The 20,511-nt window shown below is 45.7% G+C and overlaps 1 protein-coding gene across 2 annotated transcripts; it reads right to left on the minus strand.

Moving 5' to 3' along the window:
* Positions 1-14,677: 14,677 nt before the first annotated feature.
* LOC121759030 (protein PNS1-like) lies at positions 14,678-16,906 on the minus strand. 2 transcript variants are annotated; one of them, XM_042154521.1, is made up of 4 exons: positions 16,835-16,906; positions 16,450-16,764; positions 15,223-16,368; positions 14,678-15,121 (listed from the first exon to the last, which is right to left on the minus strand). In XM_042154521.1, the coding sequence occupies exons 1-4, from the start codon at positions 16,850-16,852 to the stop codon at positions 14,942-14,944; spliced, it is 1,659 nt and encodes a 552-aa protein (XP_042010455.1). In that variant the 5' UTR covers positions 16,853-16,906; the 3' UTR covers positions 14,678-14,941. The 2 variants fall into 2 exon arrangements, with proteins under 2 accessions (XP_042010455.1, XP_042010454.1); XM_042154520.1 differs by having other exon boundaries at positions 15,223-16,371.
* Positions 16,907-20,511: the final 3,605 nt, after the last annotated feature.

Genomic DNA, 20,511 nt, shown 5'->3' on the forward strand with positions numbered 1-20,511 from the left:
GCAGTGAATCCTCCATCACCTTCAATCTCCTCTTCACCTCCTCCACACCCTCACCCATCTCCACCTCTCTCACCTCCTCCATCACCACAACCCCCACCGCCGCTTTGCTGAATCTCGAATCCACTTCCTTCAACAACGGATCGTCAATTTCAATTCCTCCCGCCTTCCCCCTCATCTCCACGTATGCTTCCGCATCCCCGCACAATCCGGAAACAATCAAACCCAGCGCCAACAATCCTAATTTCCTGCACAAAATTAGGGCTTCCAGAAGCACTTGCTCCTGCCGCGAAGTCGCCCTCTCTTCCAGCGTGATCGCCTTCTCGAACTTGATCTTCTGCTGCGGCGGCGCGGCGTGGCGAGCTTCCGCCGGCGAAGTGGTGAGGGCGTGGAGGAGGCGCTGTAAAAAATCATGGATTAAATATGCCCGGTCAATGGATTTTGACCAAATAATAAATGTGACGAGACATTTAATTTTGTGAAATTAAATGACATAGCGTCGATCTACATTTTACGTAGGTAAATGTAGTATATTCACTTTCTCAAATCCGATTTCCGGTGAGTGAGAAATAGTGGATTAAAGTTGGGCATAATTAGCTTTTAATTAAAGCTTGGAGATGGAGCTTAGGGAATAATTAACTAGTGTTAATTATCCCACATTGGAGGATTAACACATCTTTAATGTGTATAAATTAAGTGACTTTATGTTACTTAATAATTATAGTGGACCAAGATGGGTGAAAGAGCCCACACGCGCGCACACGCGCGCGCCGCCGCCGCCCGCCCACCCGAGCCCGTGCTCGTGCTCGTGGTCGCGGGCGCGGGCCGCGGGCCTCGGGCCCGGGCCCGATCCCGATCCCGATCTCGATCTTGATCTTGGACTTGGATCTTGGCAATTGGTCTTTGGGTGGTCTTTGGGCTTGGTGCTTGGCCCAAACTATTCTTTTTGGACCACCGCCGAGTCAGCAATCCAAGTGGCTTGACACGTCGTCAAGCGAGGCACAGTCACGGTTGCCACGTGAGAAATCCACACGCTCCACACACGGATGGCACACTCCTGCCACACGTCTGTAACCGACGTCGGTTACGAATTGCCATGATGACAGCCATCATGGCTGTTGACCCCCTGCAGTGGACTGAGCCTATAAATAGGCCAGCCATTCCATGCATCACTACACAATTCAAAAAGCATTCTGCATCATAAGCTCTCTCCCTCTCCCTGCATAGTTTTTTCTGTCGAAGCTCTGCCCTCTCCTCCATCCAGTTCGCCGGAGCTCTGTTGATTGCGGTGCTGCATCAATAGAGACGTAGCCGTTTTACCTTTGGGGACGACACGCCAAACCGAAGAGCACTACCGGGGCGTATCTCGTCTTGCGGGAAGAGGCCTCCTCGACTCGGCTAATCACACTGGTTTAGTAGTTTCGATTATACGTTGTATTTTTAAGTTCAGTTCTTCCTTTCCTTTCTTTTGGGTTGTATTACGCCCGGTAGTTATCTTTGTAATCCGAGAAACCAACAATCGCAAGACGAGATAACTTGCCTTTGAAGGAATTTGGACTTCTAAACTGAACTAAAACTTTCGAAATATTAAACACCTTTGCTGGAGATGTCTACCGACTCCAACACCGCCGCTGCCACCACCGCCGCCGCCATTCCCTCCACCATGGCGACCACTGGACCGGTCAACACTTCATCGATTCCCTCGATGATGCCAACTTCTGGCTTCCCAGCCGCTTCATCCACCGTCCCTTGGGTTTGGGACAACCCCTTCGGGGCGTCCACTGGTTCCACCTTTGGTGGTTCGGTTGGTTCCACTTTTAGTGGTTCCTTCGGATCCTTTAATGGATCGAGTGTTGGTGCCTTCGGGCTCAATACTAGTGTTGGATCTTTCGGGATCAACACGAATGCTGGGGCCTTCGGGTCTCATGCGGGTGCTAGTCCCTTCGGGGCTGGTACGACCATGGCGGGCTCTATGCCCAACATGAATGGTGGGGGCTCTATGCCCAACCAAGTTGTTGGCTCCTTCGGGGGCAACGGAATTGGTTCCTTCCAAGGACCAACTGCGGCACCTTTGGCACCAAGAATGATGCCACCTGCCGAGAAGCCACCAAAGTTTGGAGGATCTGACTTCAAGCGGTGGTACCAGAAGATGTTGTTCTACTTGACAACATTGGGCGTCGCCAACTTCCTCACGGAGAACGAGCCGCCCGCGCCAAGCGACCAAGAGACTAGGCTCGAAGTCATGGCGGACTATGAAGCTTGGAGAAAAGGGGATTATCTATGTAAAAACTTTATTTTAAGTGCATTAGATGATAGCCTCTATAATGTATACTCCAATGTAACCACATCTAAACAAATGTGGGAAAGCCTAGAGAAGAAATATAGCATAGACAATGCTGCAGGGACTGAACAGGTTGTAGCATCCAAGTTTATGGACTACAAGATGGTCGACTCTCGACCCATCATGGAGCAAGTCCAAGAGCTCCAAATGATCATCCACTCCTTAGTGGCTGAAGGGATGACCTTGCCCGATAAGTTCCTAAGGTGCACGATCATTGACAAGCTCCCTCCAAGTTGGAAGGACTTCAAGAGTTATCTCAAGCACAAGCGAAAGCAGATGACCCTTGAAGACTTGATCGTGAAGTTGCGCATTGAGGCCGACGTGCGCAAAAGTGATCAAAAGGCTAAGGGCTTCACCCCAAATGAAGCCAAAGCCAACCTGTTGGAGCGGGGCGGTCCCTCCAACAAACGCCCTCGCCCAAACCGTCCAAACGACAAAGGGAAGGGAAAGCAGCCTTCAAAGAAGTTTGAAGGCGACTGCTACAAATGTGGCAAACCGGGCCACTTTGCCAAAGACTGCCGCAGCAAGAAAAAGAAGCCGGCAGCCCACGTCGTTGAGAAGGAGTTCAAGGACTGGGATGAGAACGACCTCATTGCAGTGGTCACTGAAGAGGTTAACCTTGTTGATAACAAGGGAGGCTGGTACATCGACACCGGCGCTACTGCTCATGTTTGCTCCGACAGGAGCAAGTTTGCCTCCTACACTGCTGTTGAAGGGAGGAAGATCAACATGGGGAATCAAGCATCGTCAGAAGTCCTCGGCGTTGGCAACGTGATTCTCATGATGACGTCTGGCCTAACTATCACTTTGAAGGATGTGCTGCATGTCCCGGACATCCGCAAGAACCTAGTGTCAGGATCAATACTAGTTAATAAAGGGTTTAAACTTGTATTTGAGTCCGATAGGTTTGTCTTGTATAAGTTTGGAAAATCCATCGGAAAAGGTTATGTAACCGATGGGCTTTTCAAGCTTAGTGTAGCAACTCGAAGTGTTGCGAAGCCATTGGCCAATAAGAATAAAGCATCTACTTCCTCTTATTTGATTGAGTCTTCAAATTTGTGGCATTGTAGATTGGGACATGTAAATTCAAAAGCCATTAAAAGATTAGTAAATTTAGATTTACTAAAGGCTAATGAATTGGATATCCAAGATAAATGTGAAATTTGTCTTGAAGCAAAAATGACTAAGTTGCCGTTTCACTCGGTTGAACGAAGCACAAAACCCCTTGAATTAATTCACACGGATGTATGTGATTTAAAGATGTTGCAAACTAGAGGTGGTAAAAAGTACTTTATCACTTTCATAGATGATTGCACAAGATATTGCTACATTTATCTTTTTAGAAGCAAAGATGAAGCAATAGAGGCGTTCAAAAATTATAAGAACGAAGTTGAGAATCAACTTGGTTGTAAAATCAAAATGATTCGAAGCGATAGAGGAGGCGAATATGTAGCCCCGTTTGAGGAGTTATGCAACGCAAGTGGTATAATTCATCAAACAACTGCTCCATATTCACCACAATCCAATGGTGTTGCAGAACGCAAGAATCGAACTCTAAAAGAGATGATGAATGCACTGCTACTCAGTTCAGGATTACCACATAACATGTGGGGGGAAGCTGTTTTGACAGCAAACTATATCTTGAATAAAATCCCTCTCAAAGGAAAAGATGTTACTCCTTATGAGTTGTGGAAGGGAAGGAAGCCATCCTACAAATACCTCAAAGTGTGGGGGTGTTTGGCAAAGGTGATGGTTCCTCCGCCCAAAGAAGTTACAATCGGACCTAAGACGGTTGATTGCATCTTCATTGGATATGCACTTAACAGTAGTGCATATCGATTTGTTGTTCACAAGTCTGAAATATCGACTATCACAGTAGGAACAACAATTGAGTCGAGGAATGCTGTATTTCTCGAAAATACCTTTCCTTGCAAAGATAAGGAAAAAGTATCAACCAATTCTGAGACAAGAATTGAAGAAGCCACTAGTTCTAAACAAGTGGAAGAAGAAGCCACTAGTTCTAAATCAACAGATGCGGAACCTGAATCGCGCAAGCGTGCAAGGCCCGATCCAAAAGATACAGTACTAAGACGTGGTAATAGAGTCAGAACACCAAAAACTTTTGGTCCTGACTACATTGCTTTCATGTTGGATGAAGAACCAACATCGATAAAAGTAGCCTTTGCTGGCCCAGACGGGCTGCATTGGAGAGAAGCTGTTCAAAGCGAAATTGATTCAATTTTGCTAAACCACACATGGGTGTTGGTTGATTTGCCCGAAGGTGCTAAACCTTTAGGATGCAAATGGGTTCTTAAAAGAAAGTTTAAGGCCGATGGAACAGTTGATAAGTATAAAGCCCGATTAGTAGTAAAGGGTTTTAAACAAAAGAAGGACATGACTTCTTCGATACCTATTCACCTGTAACAAGGATTACATCTATCCGGGTGCTTCTCGCTATTGCTGCATTGCACAATCTCGAGATTCATCAAATGGATGTAAAGACCGCGTTTCTGAATGGTGAACTAGAAGACGAAATCTACATGGAACAACCCGAAGGGTTTGTAGTACCTGGACAAGAGAAAAAGGTATGCAAGCTCGTGAAATCCCTATATGGATTGAAACAAGCGCCATTGCAATGGCACTTGAAGTTTGATAATGTGATGTTATCAAATGGGTTTAAAATCAACGAGTGCGACAAATGTGTCTACATCAAGAGCACTAATAACGGTCATGTTATAGTGTGTCTCTACGTTGATGATATGTTAATCTTGGGTAGCAACACTCAAGTAATTAACGATACAAAGGCCATGTTAAAGAGAAACTTTGACATGAAAGACATGGGTCTAGCCGATGTAATTCTTGGAATGAAGATTTTAAGAACGAATGATGGAATCATCTTAACACAATCACATTATGTTGAGAAGATATTGAATAAATTCAAAGCCTATGATGGCGCGCCGGTTAAGACTCCAATTGAACTCGACGTTCACTTGAGCAAAAACAAAGGCGAGCCCGTTGCACAAGAAGAGTATGCACGGGTCATCGGGTGCATTATGTACTTGACTAATTGCACTCGACCTGACATTGCTTGTGCCGTGAACAAGTTAAGTCGTTACACGAGCAATCCAAGCAAAGAGCATTGGAGAGCTCTTGTGAGGGTTTTGAGATATTTAAAACACACTCAAAATCTTGGGCTACACTTCTCGAGATACCCCCCGGTGCTTGAAGGGTACTGTGATGCCAATTGGATATCCGATAATAGAGACTCACTTTCAACAAGTGGATATGTCTTTACTATTGGGGGTGGTGCTGTATCGTGGAAATCCACAAAACAGACCTGTATAGCCCGATCAACAATGGAATCGGAGTTCATTGCCTTGGATAAGGCTGGTGAGGAAGCCGAGTGGCTTAAGAACTTCCTTGAAGACATTCCATGTTGGTCTAAGCCAGTGCCACCAGTGCTGATTCACTGCGATAGCCAAGCGGCTATTGGAAGGGCAAACAATGGTTTCTATAACGGTAAGTCTCGACATATACGTCGACGACATAACACCGTGAGACATTTGATCACAACAGGGGTGATTACAATTGACTATGTGAAGTCAATAGATAATCTAGCGGATCCGCTAACCAAAGGGTTAAACCGTGATCAAATGAATAAGTTGCTAGAGGGAATGGGTTTGAAATCCACAAACTAAAGAATTGTCATAGTGGTAACCCAACCATGATGACTGGAGATCCCAAGAACTTGGTTCAAAGGGACAACTAAGCTATGAGAGTTCATGGAAAAACACTCAAACTATATCTATTCCCTAGAGAGCAATAGAGTGTTGGAGAACTTGCCTCGTGGTAAAGGCTAAGTCTATGACTTTTAATGGTTCTTAAGGATCTCAAAGAGATGGAATTCTCAAAGAGACCAAGTATGGCAAGGTACTTGACTAAGAATCACCTACGTAAGTGCGAAGTGTGGTCGCTTCATAAAAAACGCACTTATGAATCCAAAGTGGTGTCCAAGACCGCAATGGACACAAAACGTGAGAACGGATGAGGTTGAGGTGTTTAAGTGTTAACACCATTGTCTCGGTGCACGCCGTGGGGGATTAGTTCAAAGCATCGCGCTACTAAGCCGCCTGTGTATCCGATGGTGTCGACTATGGAGGGTTCAAAGTCAACAACTACCTATCCTTATGCTTATATACCTCGCGAGGGTTGAGCTTGTGTCTGCATGCATATGCATTCGGCTATTTCCACTCATGTGGGGGATTGTAAAAAATCATGGATTAAATATGCCCGGTCAATGGATTTTGACCAAATAATAAATGTGACGAGACATTTAATTTTGTGAAATTAAATGACATAGCGTCGATCTACATTTTACGTAGGTAAATGTAGTATATTCACTTTCTCAAATCCGATTTCCGGTGAGTGAGAAATAGTGGATTAAAGTTGGGCATAATTAGCTTTTAATTAAAGCTTGGAGATGGAGCTTAGGGAATAATTAACTAGTGTTAATTATCCCACATTGGAGGATTAACACATCTTTAATGTGTATAAATTAAGTGACTTTATGTTACTTAATAATTATAGTGGACCAAGATGGGTGAAAGAGCCCACACGCGCGCACACGCGCGCGCCGCCGCCGCCCGCCCGCCCGAGCCCGAGCCCGTGCCCGTGCCCGTGCACGTGCTCGTGCTCGTGCTCGTGCTCGTGGTCGCGGGCGCGGGCCGCGGGCCTCGGGCCTCGGGCCTCGGGCCCGGGCCCGAGCCCGATCCCGATCCCGATCTCGATCTCGATCTTGATCTTGGACTTGGACTTGGACTTGGACTTGGATCTTGGCAATTGGTCTTTGGGTGGTCTTTGGGCTTGGTGCTTGGCCCAAACTATTCTTTTTGGACCACCGCCGAGTCAGCAATCCAAGTGGCTTGACACGTCGTCAAGCGAGGCACAGTCACGGTTGCCACGTGAGAAATCCACACGCTCCACACACGGATGGCACACTCCTGCCACACGTCTGTAACCGACGTCGGTTACGAATTGCCATGATGACAGCCATCATGGCTGTTGACCCCCTGCAGTGGACTGAGCCTATAAATAGGCCAGCCATTCCATGCATCACTACACAATTCAAAAAGCATTCTGCATCATAAGCTCTCTCCCTCTCCCTGCATAGTTTTTTCTGTCGAAGCTCTGCCCTCTCCTCCATCCAGTTCGCCGGAGCTCTGTTGATTGCGGTGCTGCATCAATAGAGACGTAGCCGTTTTACCTTTGGGGACGACACGCCAAACCGAAGAGCACTACCGGGGCGTATCTCGTCTTGCGGGAAGAGGCCTCCTCGACTCGGCTAATCACACTGGTTTAGTAGTTTCGATTATACGTTGTATTTTTAAGTTCAGTTCTTCCTTTCCTTTCTTTTGGGTTGTATTACGCCCGGTAGTTATCTTTGTAATCCGAGAAACCAACAGGCGCATCTTGGCGTAGGAGAGATGGGAGACGGAGGAGGTGACGGCGTTGGAGAGGCTGAGCAGGTCGGAAGTGCAGCTGAGATACTCTGCGGTGAGGCAGGGGCCCCACTGCCGCATCGGGTAGTCGATCTGGATTGCCAGCTCCGCAAAAGCGCTGTTGCTTGTGTGGATCAGATCGAAGCATTTGTCGAATCCTTTCAGTGAGAGCAGCTCCGATCCAATTCCGGCGACGAATTCCGCGATTTTAGATCGGAAATCGGCTAGGGCAGCCGATTTGAGGGGGGGATCCAGCGGCTTCGGCTTGGATGGTGGGAAATTGAGGGAACGGCCTAGCTTTTCTACCAATACAACCATTTGATTTTGTGTGTGTGTGTGATGCTGTGTATACATATATATATATATTTATATATGTAGATGTAAAAGGGGGAAGAAACCATCAAAAACAATTCCAGCAGCTGAAGAGATGTGAGGCCCAAGGAATTGAAGAATGGTCAAGTCCCAAACCGTGTGGTTTCTGCAAATTGGAGATTGCTTCATCGCCTACGCATCGCTCTGCTTACATTTCACACGCCTTTTTGTCAACTATTCTATTTATGCGTTTGGATAACAATCACCTTTCGCCATTAATTTAAACGTGTATTTAATTTGGAAATTTGACCTATTTAATTATTGTTACTAGATGGTTAGTTTTTGTATTGGGTGTACGCCAACGGTATGATTAGAGTATCCGCAATAAGGCGGTCACACCCAATAGCCCCGTCCCAATTTGTCTATAGCCCCAGTTTTGTTGTCCACAGCCCCAAAATTCTATTTCCGTCACTATAGTGGACACCTCCAATAGCCCATAAATTTTGTAATTAAAAAATCACAGTGTAAATAAATAGAAAACGAGGTAATTAGGGCCGAATATTCGTTGTATTGCAAACCGGTAAAATTATACAACGAATAATTAAAATAAAATACAACTAAAAACTTCGCCACCGTCTACTCGGTGTCGGAGTCGGCTTCCTCGTCGTCTTCTTCTTCTTCTTCTTCTTCTTCTTCTTCTTCTTCTTCTTCTTCTTCTTCTTCTTCTTCTTCTTCTTCTTCTTCTCCTCCTCCTCTCTCGCTGCTGCTGGGCGCGGTTTCCCCAGGAGCATTATCAACCAACCCCAGTCGACTCTCAATCCGAGTGATGAGCCGCTTGTAGACGTTCCTGACGTACGGGTCAGTTTCCCCTGCGTATTTGCTGCATACGTCTTGCAGTTGTTGCATCAACTGCACGTCTATGGTATTGAACAAAACCTCGTGGGGTTGCACCATGGGCTGTGGGATTGGGGCGGGCGGAGGGATGCGCGAGCCGGACGCAGCCGCCGATAGGCGGAAGGCACTTCTACCCCATCTGGTGCTGCGGAGAGTGGCCTGTTGTCCCGGGGGGCGTCGTCGCCTAGTGTGAGTAGCGGCTGGCTCTTCGACTTGCTCGTCGGACTACTCGAACTCGTGCGAGCCGCTTCCACTGCTGTATTCCCCGGCAAGGTTGTGCTTTGTGCGCTTCGGCCCAGGAGTTGTGCCCACCTCTTGCGCCACGATGGACCTGAATTTCGGATAATCCGCGAGGACAAGATACTCCTCCCACAAGGTGAACTTCGACTAGCCCTCCGTGTGGTATTGGCCATCCGTTAGGTTCTTCACATCCGTTGCGCTTCGGCCACTCTCAGCGTGGCGAAGGTTGTTCTCGTATATGGACGCGAACCGCTTGGGAGCTGTTCTAGGTCGCGCCTCTCGGCGCCGTCGGGTTTGAACTCCTCGTACGCTAACATGACGCGCCTCCAAAAGCTCTCCTCGGCCTGATCGGTGCCCACCACGGGGTCCGAAGTGATAGCATCCCACGCCTTCGCCACGGCAATGCTCTCTTGTTTGGTGTATGGCTTGCCTCGGTTGGACCCAGAACTAGAGCCACCGCTGCCGCCAACGCCACTGCCCTCGCCACCCGCAATGCGTATGCCGCTGCCCGAGGGTCCACCGACGTTGCTGGTGCCACGACTGCCGCCTCCGCCCCTACCGCCACCCGCGACCCGACTGCTGCTACCTCCTCGGGTCGGAACTGGGGTTTCTACCCGTGCTGTCGGCGTATCTGGGATGCCGGAACTGAGCAGACCCATCATAGTATCAAATGCGTCTTGATCTGCTTCGGTGAACGAAGATTGGATGGCTTGGAAAGGGGAACCCGGACGCGGCTGGTGAAGCGCGTCTAGGTTGGGTCTATAATCTCCAAAAGCGGATCGACTCAGATTCCGCTGTAAAGGTGGGGGCGTTGGAGAACACCTCCACGACTGAGATGGAGGAAGGGGTGGACTCGATGCCCATGGTGGGGGAGATTGATTACAACTCCAACGCTGGGACGGAGTCGCGCCAAAGCCAGACGGCTGAGAAGCATAGGCGCCAAATCCCGATGGCTGCGAAGGATAGCCCGACGGATGTGATGGATTGCTGCCATAGCCCGATTTCTGAGAGTCGGGTGATTCATCATCGCCTCGGTGCATTTTTAGAGAGTGGTTGTGTAGATGGTGAGTGGATGGATTTTGTGAAAATGGTGAAAATTAGGTGGTGGAGAGTGGTATTTATAGAGGTAAATAAAAAAAAATTGAAATTGAATCCGCCGCGCCGGTTGTCCGCCCCCTATGGGCGCCGCGCCTATAGGCGCAGCTAATTCTCCCCAGCCGCGGGCTCGCCCCAACCCCGCCTATCCCGTGTCCGCCACCCCTACTGCCCCCAAATGTTGTCCGCCCGCCCTCTGGACAACTTCCCCACTATAGCCGCCCGCCCTTCGCCCCAACCCGCGGCTATAGCCGCGGGCTCCCCATAGTGGACACTCTTATTTTTGGCTTTGCAATTTAACAAGTACTACTAGTAATAGTATACTAAGGGTAGGGATGCTTGAGCCCTAGATTATTTATTAGGAATAGACGAATTGGCTTGAAACGTTATCGGTGGTTTTGGCCTTAGTTTTGGAATAGGAAGAGTCGATTCGGCTCAAAACGTAATCGGTAATTACGGTTTTGGAATCATAAAAAACACTTCACGATTAAATTGGAATCAATATACAAAGGTCTGACTAATTCGGTTTTGGTTCAACGTTGATTGTTATTTCTGAATCATTCGGATTTTATATGATAATAATTGTAGGGACAATCATAGACAACTTTTCAGAGGAAAACAACTAATTTTCAGTGACATTTTTTTTCCAAAAAATTGATAGTTTGCCTAAATAAATTTTGTTTGATTTCACCAAAATTTATTTGTAAATACCTCATCCTTTATTCTCGCATTGCATACGCACTCTTCAATCCAATCTCCAACATTTCTCATATCATACAACACAACTCTATATCTTTCAAGCATTTATCTCAAGTCATACTCTCAGGTATCAACACTTGTAACAAAAAGAACTTTTCTATCTTCTACTTCATTTTCAAGTTCACTCGAGTTTCGAGCACACCACAAATCTAGTTGTTGAATTACTTCATCTCTATCGTAAATTTGCCAAAATGCCATAAGGATTGTTGATGGCCCCCTGTAGGGCTGGGAATTCAGTCATCGGTTAGTTGGTTAACCTATAACCGAACTGAAATCGGTTCTCGGTTAACCGATAACCGAATCGGTTATCGGTTAAGTTTCAGTTCCCGTGTGAAGGTCACGATTGGTTCTCGGTTATAACCGAGATCGGTTATAACCGAGAACCGATCGGTTATAACCGTAAAGAACCGATTGGGCTTAGCTGATTTAATTTAATTATTTAAAACTGGCCCAAAGACTAATTTTAATTTTGAGCCCAAGTTACATGAAGCCCAAACTTGATAAAACAACACAAACCCTTTCTCCCACAGTCCCACTATCTGAGCGTACCTCCCACACGCCACAGTCCACACCGCCCCTCCCACCGCACCTCGCTCTCACTCTCCTTCTTCCCAGCGGCCGGCGACTCCTTCCCAGCAGCGGCTTCTCCAGCACCAGCACTCCTTCCCAGCAGCGGCGGTGACTCCCTCCCAGCACCAGCGGCAGCTCCTTCTTCCCAGCGGCTGGCGACTCCTCCCCACCGGCCGGCGACTCCTTCCCTTCCCAGCAGCCTGCGGCGGTTTCTATCGGTTAGAACCGAACCGAACCGTGTAAAATCAGTTCCTAACCGAACCGAACCGAACCGATTCCTTCTCGGTTCCGGTTCCGGTTCTTCGTTTTCGGAAAATTGGGGAGTCGGTTAACTGACTTTTCGGTTCAGTTAGAACCGAACCAAACCGATTCCCAGCCATCGGCGGATCCAGGTGGGGTCGTGCGGGGTCGGCCGACCCCACCGGCGGTCCACCGAACACTGCCGGAAAACATCATCTTCGACCTTTGACCTGGTGCAGTTCCGTCTCCGACCCCACGGCCAGCTTCAACTCTACCCGAAGCCTTCCGCCTTTTCCAAAAACTAAGAGGAGAAAGGAACAATACTAATAAGAATAGAGTAGAGATAGATAAGGGGAGGGGTTGCAGAAGAAGCTGATGTGTTCTCAACGAAGAAGATGAACAGAGATGTTAATATTGATTTTTGGACTGAGGAGTGGTTAATACTCATATTGATTGTTGGGTTAGAAAATCTATAAGTAAAAAATCTAATTGATTGCATCTGGTCACTCGCTGTTAATACTGCTTTTTCATTTAATTCGCCTGCCAATAATTTTCTAAGCCATGTAGTATTAACTTTTTTTCTCCATAATTTTCCCACAAATTTACATAAATTCCTAATTTATTTAAGTTTATTAGTTAAAAAAATCAGTCAATACTGTCCTTTTTAAATAATTTTATCTTTATTACAAGAGTTACAACTTTCTTTATAAATAAAAAATCTATATTTCTACTCAATTATTATTTTGATTAAATAGAAAGTTATAGTAGGAGACTAAGATTAAGATTTTTGAGGGGCATAGGCTTTGCACAAAAAAAATTGGTGCGTTATTGATATTCTTTTAATCATGTTTTATTATTTTTTTACTTTTATTTTGTTTATTTGACCTAATTTTTATGAATATAATAATTATATACTTATGTTTTTTTATTATTGATTTTAATTACCATCCATATTAAATTAATGGATAAATTTATTTTAAAAATATCTTGAGTTTGTATCTGTTCCCATGAGTTTTATATGTTCTTCTGGTGCTAATGTTGAATACAATCAAAGACTAGAAGATATGTTTGCAATTATTTCTAATGATAAAATTTCGGTCAGCTTCAAAATATGAATATTCGTAAAAGTTAAAAATATGAACTCGTAAAAATCAACTATCGTGATAAAACAAAGATAATTTTATTTGTAATGTATTTTTATAATATATATAATATTATTATATTAATTATCTCGTCCGACCCTACGATTTTTAAATTCTGGATCCGCACATGTTCCCAGCCCTATGCCCCTGGAGATGCCAAGGGACTAAAATAGACTAAATCTTTTGTGAAAGGAATGCAACTGATCGTATAATGTGGAAGTCTGTAATATCTACAAAGACAAATTGTCATTTACAACGGTGGAGATTGAGGCTTATGCCCTCGCAACATGATGACATGACCATTATTAGTCTCCACTCTTGTATACACCAATCCAATCGGTTATTGTCCCTAGAAGTTGCAACATTTCACCACCATAGTAAGTGCTATAAGCTACATAGCACTGGAATTTTATGAGATTTGAGTTTTAAATTTTCAATAAACCGGTGAAAATAAACATTTCGGATTTATATTCCCACCTATTTTTACTTTCTTTTTTTTCCAAAGCTTGATAGGTAACTATTAAACTACTATTATTAACTTTTCAAGAAACTCATATGTAACTTGGTGTCATCATTGCGTGCATGACATGTTTAAAACATTGAAGATCTGTAGTATATTATATTTTGGGAAGTTATATAGATATTAAAAACATTTCTGTAATAAGATTTTAAGAGGGATCAATAGCATGCGAGTATGATGGATGGCAGCACTAATAAGTACAGATATTTTGCCTCATAAGTCATATGTATGATGTAGTTAAAGATACGTAAATTATTACTCCATTAGTTCCATCATATATGACTTAATTTCCTTTTTGAAATATCCCACCATAAATGAGCCATTTTCTTTTTATACAAACAATCTTCCCTCTTACCTTATTTGATCACTTATTTTATTCTTTTCACTTCTCTACTTTTCCTTTTCTCATACCCTCTCTCTATTTTAACTTTTTAAATATCAATTTTTTAAATTTGTATTCAAAAGAAGTGGCACGTGGGATGGAGAGAATAATAACAGATTGACTTATTGTTAACAAAAGTTGAAGCTCAAAAGAAATATGTACTCATTTAGGAAATAATCAACTCCTTCATACCATGTTGGAACAAAATCCAATTAGATTTAGCCGACACAAAGACAAACATAATACCGTGGTACAACGGAAACATGATGAATTCAAATCCTTATTCAATTACTCAACCAAAAATAAGTAATAGTATAAATGTTAATAAAAATGATGTTTGTCTCTAAAGTAGGAAAAAAGGAAAAAAATGATGTTTGTGCTGAAAAAAATTTATTCTAATAACAGGGGACGGAGGAGGAAGTATTATTTAGTCTATTAACAATTTGGTCGAAACTTTATGTGCCAGAAACTAATTAAAATGGGCATAATACAATTTCCAACTCAACCCTCGTAATAAAAAATAATCAAATAAACAAGTTGTAGCATTTGTCAGTTTAGTATATGCACATATTATTACAATAACCAACCATAGCCTGTCATCAACTATTAAGAAAATAGGCTTAAGACAAAGACACAATATTGATGGTGGGACAACTCACAATATCGCATCGTATATTTCCCAAAAAGTAGATCCCAAAAAGTTAAACTAATACGAATAAATCTCAATGTGGGTGTGGCCACCAATTCTAAAGCACTCACTTCATCTTCACCATTATTCATTCTATTTTGCATACCTATCTCCACACAACAACATTGAATATGCTACAAATTCCAACATCTAAGTCTAACACAGCCTTATTCATGCCTCACAAAATCAACCTTAAGTTAAAACCAATGTTACATTAGGGCAGCATATGTACATACATAAAATGGATCAATGTTTACATTAGGCTACCTTTGGAATCTCCGGGGAACCCTCGGCGTCGGGACGACAGCTTCGAGGCGGCCTGATTTGATCAACTCGATCCGCTCGGGTATGGTCCTATCGAACAGCCGATTCTCGGGATTCTCCGCGTAGCAGACGTAGTAACAGCTCACGCAGGCATGAGGCAATGCCATTGCAATCCTAGTCTGTTCCAATCACAACATTACACCATTAAATTAACACTATAGCAAATCACATGGACAAAAGATTATAAAATTTTGCAAGTGGTGGTTGTTGGTGCACCAACCATTAGATAACCGATCAACGTAGCTAGCACCGCGAGCGTCCCGATGTAGCCTGGGCGGTCCAAGGTGTACGTCCATGACGACACCATGATGGCACAGATTGCCCCGCTGCACACTCCTGTGAGGAAGCAGATGGCTGTGGTAATATCCGAGTCCACAACCTCGCCCATCTCCCTCTTCACAAAGAGCTCCCACGTGTCCTGAGACGCCTTCACGAACCCTTTCCCGTACGCTGCAATGTGCACATATGCCCAGCCATTGCCTCTCCGGAAAATGGACTCCATCACTCTGAGGCAGCAATGTGCACACGAGAACATGAACTCGTCTTCCCCTTCTATCAAATTGAGCCCTCTGGCCACGATCCTCAGAGCCTCGATGGTTGGGACGAAGAGTGATCCTAAGCAGGCGCTTCCAAGATTATTCGACAAGGCTCTCTGGAAGCAGAATTGGGTGCTTGATTGCATTCCTCTAAGATAGTACAGAGCAATCACTCTGCTAACTGTCAAATTAGCTACATTCCTCATCACCTCAGCAGTCCAAGCCAAGCTCAGAAACAGGACTATTATTGTCAATGCCGGGAAATGGAAGTTCAACGCCCCAACGACCGCGAAAATCCACAACGACATCCAGCAGAATCCGGCTCCGAGCATCCAATAAGTTGGCTGGTTTAGATCGGAGAATTTGGAGACTGGCTCGAGCGATTTGACGAAGATTTTGGAGCAGAAGCTGGTTCTCTGCGTCACCCAGCAGGCGTAGAGGCCGTTGCCGACGGCGAAGGCGATGTAGAGGACGCCGACGCCGTCGGTGGCGGGGGTTTGGAAGCAGATTAGGAGGATTCCGGTGGTTAGGGTTAGGGCGAAAGAGCCCCAAATTATGAAGTGCACCATGATCTGAGGCCACACTCTGACGGCTTTTTGCCAGACGAATGCGAGGGTGATGCTGAGGAGAGCGGCGGCCTCCGCCTGAGGGAGGAAATACTTCAACACGCGCTCCTCTCGCCGCCGTGCTTGGCCTTCTTCTAATAGCCCCTTCACCCCCCTGTATATTAGAAACCCCACCAGCAACACCGCCGCCACTGTGTGCAGAGTGAACACAAACAGAGATATTTTGTTTGTGTATTTCCTCGAATTCAATGTCAACGGCGATTGCTGCTGCTCAATTGAAACAACTCCGTTAACGAATTAATTGATTGATTATCCTTTAATTAATGAGATTAATACGAATTTTACCTGTGGAGTGTGTATGGAGCGCGATTGCGATTGCGATTGCGTTTGCGGCGGTGGCGGCGTCTCGACTGGAGGAGGGGGACGAGGAGGGGAAGCTGAGACGCGCGGCGGCGGGGGGCGAGCTGGAGAGGGAGTTGCGACTCGCGTCGCATTATCCATGACGAGGCGGAGGGGGTTTGTGGCGCTCAATCGCTGCATTCTCGACATGTGAAACGCATTTGGGGGATGTGTTTGCACCGATTCCTTTTGGATATTCAGCTCTCCCTTTTCCAAATCCGCTTCTCTCTCCACATTCTCTCTCTCCGATTTCTCGTCCACCTGAAAATAAAAACATCACATAAAGATGAGAGAGGGATTATCGGAAGTAGGTTGCAGGCGGTGGACTCACTGGTTCTTCGGCGCCCATTGGAAACGGCGGCGCGTGGGGATGTGGTGAGGAGCGTTAGATTTTCTAGTTATGCGTTGGTGATGCAATTGGCTGCTGCTATCTCTGATGGGGTACGGACTAAACAAGCCCAACAGCAGTGACGGCCCATCAGCCCAAAGCCCAAGGAAGAGTATCAGTTCGGCATTACCAAAGAGTTCGGCCCCAGCCTACAGCTCGGTAAAAGCCGACTAGTCAAGCTCTACTCTCAGATCGGCTAAAGCTGCTCGGCAATAGTTCAGCAGTTCGGTCTCAGTATTCGACCGAACTGGAAGATAGTCAACTCATGCAGGATCACATGCAGGATAGTGGACCAAGTACAGAGATAGTGGACTCATGCAGGATCTCATGCAAGATAGTGGACCCATGCAGGATCTCCATGACCTCCACGACATCCACAACCATCATTAGTGGTGATGCAAGCCACGATCTTAGTTCAATGTATAAATAGAACTTAGATCAGATAGAAAATGGTTAAGTTAAAAAGGAGCTCTCTAGATATAAAAGATCATATAGCAAGTCTGTATGGTAAGCTGTAGAAAACAGATCAAGCAATACAACTCTGCCCTCTTTTCTTCCCGTGGACGTAGATTTACCTCAGTAAATCGAACCACGTAAATCTCTGTGTCGTGATCTGTATTTTCCTGCATTCATCACCATCAAAAATTCGCCAAACCATCACTGGCGCCGTCTGTGGGAAACAGAGAACCAAATTTGTGATAAAGCGAATTTTTGACCCTTTTTCCACCCCAAAAAAAATGCATACCAGATCACATACTACCCGTAATACCGTTCGTGAAAACCATGAGGAAGCTAGTCCAGCCCGCAGGTCCGGAAAACAGCCTCGGGAGACATCTACTTCCAGTTTTCACGATGAAGGAACAAGCCGCTCAAAAGGTCCACACACCGAGTCTTCCCAGCAGCCTGATTTGAATGAGGCTGTCAAGCTGTTCTTGGCTGAGAAGCAGGATGAGTTCTTAGCCTTCCTGCAAAAGAGCCAAGAACCGAAGACGAAAACGGTGGATTCTCCTTCCTCATCCAGACATGAAAGTCACTACCGCAGTAGTGCCGTGTCTTCCAGGAAGAAGAATCCTCAACCCCGACATGTTCCTGTTCCTCCTCGGTACCGGAATCACAGGAGATCTCCATCTCCTCCACACCGAAGAGATGTCGGGTTCGCCATGTACGGAGCATTGAAGACTCCGTTCTCGGACGATATCACCCGAACTCCCCTTCCACAGAACTACCGAACTCCGTCGATGACTTATGACGGGTTGGTGGATCCTCATGACTTCCTGGGACGCTATCAGTATAATATGGCGAACCAGGGTCTCAATGAGGTCCATATGTGCAAGCTGTTCCCCGAGCTGCTTATCGGGAACGCGAGAAGGTGGTTCGATAGCCTCCCCCAAGGCAGCATTAGATCTTACCGAGATCTAATGGATGCTTTCCACAGGAGGTTCTTTCAGAAAGCGGAAGCCCGGATCACTTCGGCTCAGCTGCTTTCTATACGTCAAGGTCGCGACGAAAAGATCAGCGACTTCATGACGAGATTCCACAAGGAATGCCTACAAGTAGATGATCTCAACGATCTACTTGTCATTTCGGCATTCCAAAATGGAATCCTGCCCGGAGCTCTCTACAGAAAGCTCGTGGAATGCAGTCCGCAAACAGCTCAAGAGATGTGGGACATTGCGGACCAGTTCTCCCGTGCCGATGAGGCAGACCGTCGCAAACGGTCTTTAGACAGCTCATCCCGAGGAGACAGGAGGAAGCCCGATCATAGCGATCAGGGACATCCTCGCCGAACTCCTTTTGGCGATCAGGGACATCCTCGCCGAACTCCTTTTGAAAGGATTCAAAGGACTCCGGTGCAAGACCGATTGGGGCCACGTCTCAATCCTGAGAAGCCGCCCGCTCAGTTCGTACCATTGAACAAGTCAAGAGCGGAAATTTTCGAACTGCATTCCGATATGTTCGAAAAGCCAAGGCGGATGACGAAATCGGCCGCGCGCCGACCTCAGGATCAATATTGCTCCTTCCATCAAGACTACGGTCACGATACCGAGGAGTGCCGACATTTGGCTGCAGGTATTGATGCCCTTGTGAAAGCAGGGACGTTAAAAAAATACCAAAGCAAGCAGCCGAAAAAGAACAAAAAGCAGGGAGGTGCGAACTGCGCTCCTCAGGATCCGAAAAGGCAACAGGATCCCGAAGACGATAACGAGCCGCAATATGATGGAGTAATCCTAACTATTGACGCTCTCCCTGCCGGGAAGACTAAATCGTCTCTGAAGTCATAGAGCAGAGGTTTAAAAGCTCGGTCTCCCACCCACAAGCAAACGGACTGAAGCCGTGATTCCAGTTGAGATCGGCATACCCAGTCCCCGAACTCTAAATTTCTCCTCAGAAATGAATGATGACGGACTGAGAGCCGAACTAGATCTGGCCGAAGAAAGAAGAGAATTGGCCTGCATAAAAGCAGCCAAGTACAAGGAGCAAGTAGCCCGGTATTATAACCAAAGGGTGAAAAAGCTGCAATTTCAAGTGGGAGATCTCGTCTTGAGAAACAACGAAGTAAGCCGAGCAGAAAAGCTGGGCGAACTCGAACCCACATGGGAAGGTCCATATCGGGTGTCAGAAGTCCTCGGCAAAGGGTCTTACAAATTGACTCACGTGTCAGGAGCACAAGTACCCCGAACATGGTACGTTTCCAACCTCAAAAAGTTCCATTTGTAAGAGACAGTCCGGTCAGTCAGTCTTGTGTCTAGTTCGGTCCTAAGGCTATGTGCGTTTTTGTCTCTATGTGCTTTTTATTTGTCTAGGTGTGTTTTGTCTATGTGCGTGTCGTCTCTTACAAATGTTGCTGAGGTATCTTGTTCTTCGAAGGCTGATCCCCTTTTTAGAACATATATAAGCCTACGATTGTGAGTCCAAGCTTCTAAAGAGGATACAAGACCACAATTCGGCTTAAGAAACAAGCAGTTCGTCTGAAACGAACTGCAACAATAAGCCAACGATTGTGAGTCCAAGCTTCTGAAGAAGATACAAGACCACAATTCGGCTTAAAAAACAAGCAGTTCGTCTGAAACGAACTGCAACAAATGGATAGTCCGATCCACGCGATAAAACTCGCCGAATTAGGACAAGGGAAAGTCCGATCCAAGCGATAAAACTCGCCAAATTAAGACACAAGCTTAGTCCGGTCAACGAAATTTATTTCATCAGACCAAAGACGAGTCCGGTCAAAGATGTTTATTTCATCAGACCAAAGACGAGTCCGGTCAAAGATGTTTATTTCATCAGACCAAAGACGAGTCCGGTCAAAGAAGTTTATTTCATAAGACCAAGGACCAAGTCCGGTCAAAGAAGTTTACTTCATAAGACCGAGGACAAGTACGATGAAATTTTTTCGCTAAGCTGTAAATACACAGTGTTAGAAGCGAAAACAAAATTTCATTTTTCAAATCTTGTTCGGCACACAACTCCGCTACCCTACGAGATGGCGTTACGCTATTACAAAGGACTATTCTACTGTCCAGGGTTGCTAAAGTTGAGCCATCTATTCACAAAATCCTCGTGAAGCTGAGTTCGGGCGTTCTCGGCAGCTGAAGAATAAGCAGGTCGACGAGATGCTCTAA

This window comes from Salvia splendens, chromosome 12, assembly GCF_004379255.2.
Source record: "Salvia splendens isolate huo1 chromosome 12, SspV2, whole genome shotgun sequence".
In the NCBI taxonomy this organism is placed as follows: domain Eukaryota; kingdom Viridiplantae; phylum Streptophyta; class Magnoliopsida; order Lamiales; family Lamiaceae; genus Salvia; species Salvia splendens.

What these genes read in the sequence shown, in the direction of transcription:
- LOC121759030 (XM_042154520.1), bottom strand. An exon ending in GCTCCATACACACTCCACAG is followed by an intron (nt 16,372 to 16,449) that starts GTAAAATTCGTA and finishes TCAATTGAGCAG; the next exon opens with CAGCAATCGCCGTTGACATT. An exon ending in CGTTGATCGGTTATCTAATG is followed by an intron (nt 15,122 to 15,222) that starts GTTGGTGCACCA and finishes TGATTGGAACAG; the next exon opens with ACTAGGATTGCAATGGCATT.